The sequence below is a fragment of the Cryptotermes secundus genome, unplaced genomic scaffold (genome assembly GCF_002891405.2).
Source record: "Cryptotermes secundus unplaced genomic scaffold, Csec_1.0 scaffold1430, whole genome shotgun sequence".
NCBI lineage: Eukaryota > Metazoa > Arthropoda > Insecta > Blattodea > Kalotermitidae > Cryptotermes > Cryptotermes secundus.
The window spans coordinates 25,046-35,191 of NW_019736419.1; the positions used below are offsets into that span (position 1 = coordinate 25,046).

The 10,146-nt window shown below is 38.2% G+C and overlaps 2 protein-coding genes and 1 long non-coding RNA gene across 7 annotated transcripts in view; 1 reads left to right on the forward strand and 2 right to left on the reverse strand.

The window, feature by feature from the left end:
* Positions 1-4,207: 4,207 nt before the first annotated feature.
* On the reverse strand, positions 4,208-5,721 carry LOC111869957 (von Hippel-Lindau disease tumor suppressor). The gene has a single exon (XM_023861853.2). It carries the CDS (start codon positions 5,517-5,519, stop codon positions 5,025-5,027), a length of 495 nt encoding a protein of 164 aa, XP_023717621.1. The 5' UTR covers positions 5,520-5,721; the 3' UTR covers positions 4,208-5,024.
* LOC117282748 (trafficking protein particle complex subunit 2-like protein) overlaps positions 5,718-10,146 on the forward strand; it is a 12,471-nt gene continuing 8,042 nt past the window's right edge. For 2 of the 5 annotated variants that reach the window (XM_033753614.1, XM_033753617.1), the window contains exons 1-2: positions 5,718-5,800; positions 6,563-6,668. In XM_033753614.1, the coding sequence (XP_033609505.1) occupies positions 5,742-5,800; positions 6,563-6,668 (165 nt within the window). In that variant the 5' untranslated portion in view covers positions 5,718-5,741. The other 3 variants (XM_033753616.1, XM_033753615.1, XR_004513607.1) reach the window with 3 other exon arrangements.
* Positions 8,738-10,146, reverse strand: part of LOC111869960 — a 5,191-nt gene continuing 3,782 nt past the window's right edge. The window contains exon 2 of the long non-coding RNA XR_002843774.2: positions 8,738-9,152. This is a non-coding gene — a long non-coding RNA (uncharacterized LOC111869960). The remainder of the gene's footprint in view (positions 9,153-10,146) is intronic.

Genomic DNA, 10,146 nt, shown 5'->3' on the forward strand with positions numbered 1-10,146 from the left:
CCGGATCTTGCTCTGAGTGACTTTTGGCTGCTCCCTACTCTGAAAATGGGCCTCAAGGGGACACGTTTTGCAACCACGGAGGACATCAAATCGAATGTGACGGCTGAGCTCCAGAAGATTCCAAAAGAAGCCTTCCACCGCTGCTTCCAACAATTGCAGGATCGATGGAGCAAGTGTGTGTGCATGCAAGAGTCCTACTTTGAAGGAGATTAGGTAAGCGTTGCCATGCCATGTCCTACCATGAGAGTGTGCTATACCACCATTCTGGGAACTTTTGACTGCCCCTTGTTTATGTTAATGGACTTACCTGGTCTACGTGGTCAGTGATGTAATCTGGTTACTGCTTGCCCAGAGCCCAACGTGCAGTCTAGTGCCTGCAGGTTCCAATTATTATTTACATAAAAATGTACCAATAAATCTTTTAAATAAATAACTTTACTAAAAAGTTAGATATTTTTATTTGAAATTGAGTAACCTGTATGATTTTATAGTCTGACTATGCCATGTACAGAACTATTAGGCTTATTTTGGACTATCCATCGTCTGGTGTATATAAGACAAAAAACCACAGATATATATATATATATATATATCAGACGATGGATAGAGTCCAAAATTAGCCTAAGAGTTCTATACACCTTATACCATCATCAGAATCCTTTCAAGTCTATCTGATTATAACAATTATTTAATTATTTTGGATTATCAAAGTTGCACTGTATTTTGGAGAAACCTGTTGGCTTTATCTTCAAGGTAGTAGAGATTCCTGAAAAATATAGGTAAATATCTTCCAGACTATACTGCATCACATACAAGAAGATAGCAATGTTTATAATCACCGCCATTAAAACCTCAAATCTCAATTTTTCTACAGATGTTCATACTGAATAAAGTTCATTCCCAGCTGTTCAATATAAGATCATATTTTCATGTCATTAAACGACTTTGTAAGGACTGTTTTAAAAAATGAAAAAATAAGTAGTACTGGTCCTGTATTAATATATGCCAGAAAAACAAATGCAGTAAGATATGAATATACATATTCATAATTTGTGGCTATTACAAATAACCGCTCTGGTCAAAATATACGTAACACTTTAAATTATATACATCACTAATTTATATTTCAATACTATGATGGATAATCGGTTGGACAACTCACATATAACTTTAGGGTCAATTTTAAATAAAGATAAGTTTTTTCATTACTTATCTTCAGTACCCACAGGACCCATTAATAACTTTAAATATGAACCTGTAACTAGTAATGAGATGAAAGATATTATTAAATCTCATAAAAATAAGAATTCATATGGTTATGATAAAATACCTATGAAAATATTGAAATTGAGTATGCCTTTTATAACGTTTCCTCTTATTTATATATGCAATAGGTCCCTGTCTACAGGCATATTGCCATCACGTTGAAATATTCACAAGTGCATCTGATGTATACAAAAACGGTGAAAGGTCTGAAATATCTATTTATAGGCCAATCTCTGTACTTACATCAGTTTCCAAAATTTTTGAAAAAGTTATTTTTAATAGACCTCACACACACATATCTGATAATATCATCTTGGCTGCTGAGCAGTTTGGATTCAGGAAAAATAGCTCTTCAAAAACCACTAATTTAATTTAATTAATTATATATTGCAGGCATTTAATGATAAAAAATTGGTTGGTGGCATCTTTTGTGACCTGACCAAGGCATTTGATAAGCAGCCTCCGTAGTCTAGGGGTAACGTTCCCACCTCATGACTCAAGTTATGCAGGTTCAAACCCGGTGGAGGTCGTGGAACTTTTAAGGGCAGAAAAATTCAGGTAACAAGTCCTCTGGGAGGGACTTTAAGCCGTGGGTCCCGTGTCATAGATTTATGGCACGTAATAGATCCTCATGTCTCTAGGAGACCTCTGAGCAAAATTAGGCAAAAAGTTTCCTGCCCAAGTAGTTTCCAATGCCTCCGGTAGATGGGGAAGTTATCGGGTACCAATGCCAGTAGAGGACCAACCTCGCTGGCAGAAAGGGGAGTTATTGGGTACCACTGCCAGCAGAGGGCCAACCTCGCTGGCAGAAAGGGTAGATAGCGGGCACCAGTATTGGTAGAGTATGGCAACAGTAGAAATTAAAGGGGGATGTACAATAGACTATTAGTCGCAGTGCATGGGGAAACCCACCCCCTCTATACTGAATAACTGAAGGCATTTGATAGCGTAAATCATGAATTATTGCTGACAAAGTTGGATTTTTATGGTGTACGAGAACATGTTTTAAATTGATTGCCTCTTATTTAAATAATAGATACCAAAGGGTAGTAATAAAAGATAAATCATCTATTAAATGCTTCTCAGACTGGAAAAAAGTTAGATTGGGAGTTCCTCAAGGATCAATTCTTGGATCACTGTTTTTTTGTTGTATATTAATGATTTACCAGCTGTAATAGGTGATATATCGAAACGTACTCTATTTGCAGATGATATTAACTTAATACTAACCACTTCAGATTTTATGCAGCTTGAAAAAAATCTCAGTACTGTTCTTGGGAAGATAATAGGTTGGTTTCAAGCTAATTCATTGACTTTGAACTTTAATAAAATGTATTATATGTATTCTAAAACAACTGTGTCTAATCGATAATTCTCCAATAAAGTATATGAAGAAACAAATAAATAACATTCACTACACAGATTTTTAGGCGTGACTCTTGACTTTATTTTGGTAAGAGCATATAAATGAAGTGATTACTAAATTAAAGTCTGCTTGTTTTGTTATTAGATCTCTCAAATTGTTTTTAACTATAGAAGACTTAAAAATTGTATATTTTCCGTATGTTCATTCTATTATCACGTATGATGTTGCCCTTTTGGGAAAGACGACTAATAGTAAAAACGTTTTTATAGTACAGAATAGAATTATAAGAAATATTATGAATGTGAATCCTAAAATATCTTGCCGGGGACTTTTTAGACACCTAATTATTTACAGAGTGGGGTGCAGAAACTTCCTTTTTGTGAATATGCATTGTGAAGGGAGGGGAGGTCACAGAAAAGTGGGGATAGGCTCAGCGAACACAGCAGTTGCGGAAGTTTTTGTCTAATACCCCTCAGAAGGAAACATGAGGTGGACGAGTGAGGAGCGTGCATTTGCTGTTGAAGCCTATTTTTTGAACAACCATTCCTACGTGGCAGTGCAGCGTGCGTTCCGTACTCACTTCAGAATTAAGCCCAGACATCTGGTTCACGACTGGAAATCGATTGTTTTGTGGGTAGAGAACTTTAGGACAACCGGGAGTGTGGTGAAAAAATCATCAGGACGACAATGGACCGTTACGATGCCAGAAAATGTGGAGGCAGTTCGACAGTCGATTTTGAGATCTCCAAGACGCTCCTCTTGGAAACGTGCAGTCGCCCTAGACATATCCAATCGTTCAATGCGCTGAATTCTTCACAAACATCTTAATTTCCATCCCTATAAGATGGTTGTTGTGCAAGAATTGTCACCACATGATTTCCAGAATCGAATAACGGTGTGTGAAACGTTATTGGAAACTTTACCCCCTGACACACTTGTTTTCTTTAGTGATGAGGCACATTTTCACCTATCTGGATATGTAAACAAGCAGAATATGCACTATTGGAGTGGTAAGAATCCCAGAGAGCTCCATGAGAGGCCACTTCACAGTGATAAGGTGACAGTATGGTGTGCACTGTCGAGAGTTGGAGTTATTGGCCCTTATTTTTTTGAAGAAGACAATCATGCAGTTACTGTCAATTCACAGTGGTATGTGGACATGATTAAAAACTTTTTTGAACCAACTCTTGAAGAAATGCATCTAGGAAATGTCTGGTTCCAACAGGATGGTGCCATGGCCCACACAGCCCAAGCTTCGATGACAGTTTTGAGGGCAAAGTTCCCCGGACGGTTTATCTCGCTTTGAGGTGACATCCCGTGGGCAGTGCACTCACCTGATCTAATGCCCTGTGATTTTTTTTTATGGGGATACCTCAAGGCAGAGGTTTTTAAACATCACCCCACAAACCTGCTTCAGCTGAAGAATGTTATTTGGCAGTAAGTAGCCCAAATTCTGGTGCACATGTTGGAACGTGCAGAGGGGAACTTCAGAAAACAGTTCCATCAGTGCATAGAGAACGGTGGCCACCACCTTCAAGATATTTTGTTTAAAACTACATGATTTAAAACTTTAAAGTATGTTCTTTCATTAGCTAAACATAAATTTTGTCTATCAGCAATAATTTTTCTTTTATTCACCTTCAAAAAAAAAGAGGTTTCTGCACCCCATCCTGTACAATGTTTCCTTTATTGTTATTGGTAGTAAAAAATATACACCAATTTGTAATTAATAATGAAATACATACTATAAATACATGACAAAGTACTAATTTACACATACCATCAGTAAATTTGACCAAATGCAAAAAGGGTGCTTATTATATTGTTATAGAAATTTTTAATCATTTACCGTGTGATATAAGGGAACTGTTATATTACGTTAAAAATTCAAATTAGTTTCTAAAAATTTTTCTTAAAGGAATCCTTTTATTCAGTAAAAGAATACCTTGAATGGTCAGCATAATGATGGATCATACATAGTGTAATTGTTTTTTATATTACCTATTTACAGCTGTGTTATTTCTTTGTATATTATTTTGTTTTAGTATGTTTTAGTGTTATATGAATTATTGTTGTGATTGATACAAATAGTGTCCTTGATTACATAGTCTTATTTATTGACAAGGCTGTGTGTTATAACTGCTACTATTGTACTCATTTTTAATAATGGACTACTTCTATATCTGTGGTGACTTGTTATCACCTGTATGGATTACTTGAAGTATCAATAAATTAAATTAAATCACTTAACTGAGTCCAAAAATAAATGCACTGTTTGTAATGAAATGGATGTCACATTTAGTTCAGTTACAAATTATGGGAGTATAATGAAAACCATACTTCTGGTTCATGCTTTTATGATGTCCAGAAACACATGATATTTACATGACAATTAATTGGCAACAATTTGAGTTTCCAAAGTTTCCTTTATCTTGGATGCCAATTCTTTTTGCAGTGTGCTGGGCAGTTCTAATTTAAATGCATCCTCAGGTTGTGATAGATTGTTCCTCACAACCTGCAGTGATCTTTCACGAAGTGTGTATACTGGAATGGTAATATACACAAGGGTTCTGCCTGGCTTGCGTGGTAAATCCTCTCCCTGCTGATACTGCAGATACCATGGTTCAGGGCGGAAAACCTCCTCAGACTTTACCACAAGTTTATCGTGTGTTTCAGAATCAAAAAACAGCCATGGATGTGTAACATATGTATTGCAATCGAAGAATGCACTTGGTGGAAGAGTCTTATACTTAACATGTTGTCCTTCGAAATTTATCCATATAACATCCACCACTCGGTCTGTGTTATTAATAAAACGGATAAACGATTTACACCTGGAGTGTTTTGATTTTAAATCAGAATCTTTAATTCCAGTATCTTCTGCCATTGCTCCCTTCTAACATACAGCTTAAAGCAATGCAATCACATTTAGCAAATAGTTTTCCAACACTCCATCAGGAAATCACATATAAAACATAAAACTAAGATATATGATAAACAACCTGGCATAAACAATCAAAATTCGTATTATTCTACTTCGTGACGTACTTCCCACAACCAGATTTTTCTCGGACACAAATGAAAAGCAACCAACACAAATTTATTCAATATGGCGGTCTGTGTTGTGGATGTTGGGAAAGAAGTGCGAAGAAATGAGTTTTGTTTCAGGTAATTTTATATCGATGGTATGGACACCTTAATCATTAATAATCATAAAGGACAATAAGTTTTACTTCAAAGTTATATGATGTAGTATACTGTCTCTAGCATATCTGGCATTTATGAATGAGGAAACTCTTCGGATCAAGCAATGTTTCGCTGACATGATCTTTAATACATCGCTTATTTCTATATAGAAATTTCATTCATAACGAGCTGCCCGGATCCAGTTGCAAATTGACGGTACGATGTCGTTCTTGACGTAGTGTAGATGTTTATATTGATCGGCTTACAAAATGTAGTGCATTATTTACATAACCCCCAGAGAAAGGGATGACTACCTAATTAACTGTGAAGTATGCAATTGGAATGGGGCGCTAGTTTGGAAGAAAAGCAGTACAGAAATTTCGGGTTATGCGATCCAGCGAACGTTCTATCCACTGAGTACCGGACAGTGTAAACCCCCTGATGGGAAAGAGTCCGGAACGGTTCGGAACATGAAGATGGGAATTTGTTTCCTCGATCGTCGAAAACTTGAAGTTTTATAGGTGCACGTTTTACAGCATGTGTGGCATAGCGCTAAGGCGGGGCCAACTTTGCCGCATTGTTAATCGCTCATTCAGTACAGTATGCAAACTGAATAATAACTAAATAAAGGAACATGTAAGCAAAATAACAATGGTAAACAAGAGAATTATGGGTTGCAGTCATGGGGCCATGGTACACAAAGTTATACATGAAATGGTTTTCTTTCTTTTTTTTTTTTTTCAGAATTCTCCCAAGTACATATCATGTCTACACCCAGAACTGGAGTTACAGTTTCAGCACAAAGGGCACACATCACTTGATGTTGTTGAAGAAAAGCTGTCATCTGTTGGTAAACCAGTGGAGATGTGAGAGAATTGTATCTTAGTCTGTTGTATTCCACAGAAGAACATAAGATGTATCCTTTAGTAAAATTAATTTTCAGATGGTATAAACAAAGATCAAATATATTTATACCAGTTCATTTTTAATAGCCCTTTTCAAACAGTTTTTATTAACATTTATGTTGCAATCAAACCATCCAAATTATAGGATTAGTATAAAGCCCAAAATTTGTGTTCGTGTGTGCTGTAAAACAATGGTAATATATTCTGTAGAATATGTAACTATTAAATCATAACTGTGCCAGGCAACACCAGACATAACTTTTCTGCTGTCAGATAAATTCACAGAGTGTAGTTACAGTGAACTTCCTTACTTAATTATCAGCAAGATGCTGGGTCTGTGATCAAGTCCAAACTTAAAGATGTAGGATGTCATAATTTGCTGCCTGGTCAGGGCTGTCACAACACTGGAGTGATGGTGATTTAGCGTGGAGGTATGGCAGAATAAAGATTAGCAGAGGGACATGAAAGAAACTCTAAAAATAACTTGCTCCATTGCCATTTTGTCCATCACTGATTTCACATGAAGCCACCAGGGCTTGAATACAAGGCTCTGCAGTAGGAAGCTATTGTCAGACTGCCTAAACTATGGCATGGCTTTCATGCAGTGAATTTTTGAGTAAGTAGACATTTGGGCATCTACTCATATGTGCTGTTTATGGCACATGCATTCACACATATCCTGCCTTACTCTGCTTTCTGCTACTTGACTCCACACTATCTGCTGAGTACATCTGAAAAGAACAGCAAAGCATCTGTTTCTCATTTTGCTTGTAGCTGTTAAAGCATACCATGTAACTCTTACAGTAGGATCGACACAACTACCTAGTAGTAACAGTATTTATATTTATTCTTTCCCATTTCATGTTTTGACCCTATTTCTGAGTCATCTTCAGGTGGTATATACACATCAGTCATTGGAATCATCACACCTTACATTCTAATAGAAAATGAGCTACTTTTTATGAGCATTATCCAGTCTGTTATCTATCATAGGGTCAGTTCTGAAATGTGTAAATGTAAATGTGAGTTACCTAATCCTTCCAACTGCACTATGGCCCTGGGGTCAACTCACCCTCTAACAGAAATGTACCAGGAATATTCTTGGGGGCAAAGGGTGGCCGGCACATATGGCTGACAACCTTACTGCCATCTATGAGCCAATTATCTAGAAAATGTGGGAACCCCAACATCTCACAACCCTATGGGCCTCCACGGCCTTTTACAGGGATACCTTTACTGACTTACTATATGCAAGCATTAAAATTAGTAAAAATGTAATGTACTGTTTGAGGATGTGGGCAAGATGTACATGGTATTTTTTACTGAACTTGACGTATTCATGGCTCTGAGCTTTACTGCGACTGGTGCACTGCCGGCCTCGAAGCGCACGCAAATTTTACTAATGACTCAGCATGCCGATAACATTTGGAATGAAGGGAAGTTCTTACGTTTGTTCACAGATCACAGGAGGTGTTGAAAATGCTGTCCCTAAATACGCAGATGTTTCTCACACTGGCAGAAGAGGTTTTGATTTACCTTCTAAAGACACTGCAGGAATATTTGAAATTTCCCAACGAATGTTTTCTTTCAGATCTTCTTGTGTTCGAGGATTACTGCTGCAAGCTTTGCCCTTCAAACAACTCCAGAAGAAAAAATCACAAGTAATAAGATCAGGTGAATGTGCTTGCCAAATACCACTGCTGATAATTCTGTCCCCGAAGACATTGGACAAAGCTTGCATAGACCTGCAGTGTGGGCAGTAGCTGAGTCTTGTTGAAACCAGCCATAGAGCCTTTCTTCTCCTGTTAACTCTGAAAAGAACTGCCCAACAATGACTTGTACATATCTTTTACAGTTAACTGTTTAATTAAAAAACACAGGTCCAACAATCCTTTACACCTGCCCCATACGCTTTACTTCCGCGCGGTGTATGCCTCGACTAAATTCAGCGGAATGAGTCTTATATCCCAGGGGTATATGGGTGTTGGCTCGCTTACGTCTTTTTTGGATGCGGGCTCGATCGGTTAACCCCCTAGCACAGGTTCCACAGGAACACCCTCACTACCTGGCTTCTACTCACTGACTCCTCGGCTTCCACTCACTGACTAACCCTTACCCCCGCTGCTGCTTCCAGAAACCACGTTCTACACCATCTCGAACTTTCCACTGGGAGGGCTTCATGACCAAATGCACGGACCCCTTCCGGTCTGCACACCTTCTCGAACGTTCTTGAAGCTTCGATCCACAGGTCCTCCACCCCCACAGGCACGGACGAAAGGAGGTATACCTACACCCCCCCGAATGCAATGGACTCACCAACCTCCCTTCTGTCCCTCGTAACAAAAGGCCAGTTCAGAGGACCATGAACCCTCTGGGGCATCTCACTTCCACAGCCAAACCCAATCGCTAAGCATAAACAGATAAGATACCTCCATGAAGGGTGCATACGGTTACAAACTCCCCCGTTAAATCAGGTAACTTCCGAAACACATGTGATGAAAGAAGTTTCTCTGATTTGATGACACTCTCACGTACACCCTTCACGTACTAAATTACACTTAAGTTAAAATCAAACAATACAAGACTTCTTACACATATAATGGACCGTCCCCACGTTACAAATAAAATTTCACATGCTAAGATGATAATCCTTATAATCCTATCATTCTCCTAGGATTACTCCAGTTACATCAAGTGGGTAGCCTCGACACTCAGTGATTGACAGTCTTTGGTTCGGGAATCTCTCCGCTTACATCACAATAGCTCACTCACACTCCTATCGGTACCTGCCTTCTGATAATTCTAACCAACTATTATTTCCTCAGTAGGGCGAACGCCCACACCTACATTTAACTTTACACTCAATTTTTAGCGACGTCACTTTCAGCACATCTTCCTTACGCCTCAGGCCACTTATCTATCACCACTCACATTCTTGTTTCGATGATTTCACTTTTAGAACGTCTCTCTCCCTTCTTCGTTCCACTCTTTTATCTCTCTCCACTCACTCGCTCGACGATACTATTTTAATATTATCTTCCGTAATTTTCTTCTTCCGACGATACACTTTTAGGATATGGATAGAACTCGGTTCCCTTATCTGATGATAAACTTAGCTTCCCTATACTGAACTGATCTCAAATCACCGATGTTCTCAACATATATTATTAGAGCTACCGTACTGCGATTAAATGAGTAACCACAAGCACTACAGGGATTTCACCTTTCCCCTCCTCATCATACATTCATACCTCCAATCCTCATCCATTCTTCATGGGGATGCTCCACTCTTAACATTATAACAACAGATCATGTTTATTCCTTATACCTATCTTAACAGTTATTATCTTATTATGACTTCAATTCATCACCCAACGCCATGTGAATTTGTCAGAGGTATGGAATGGGGTTTTAGAGGGTAGG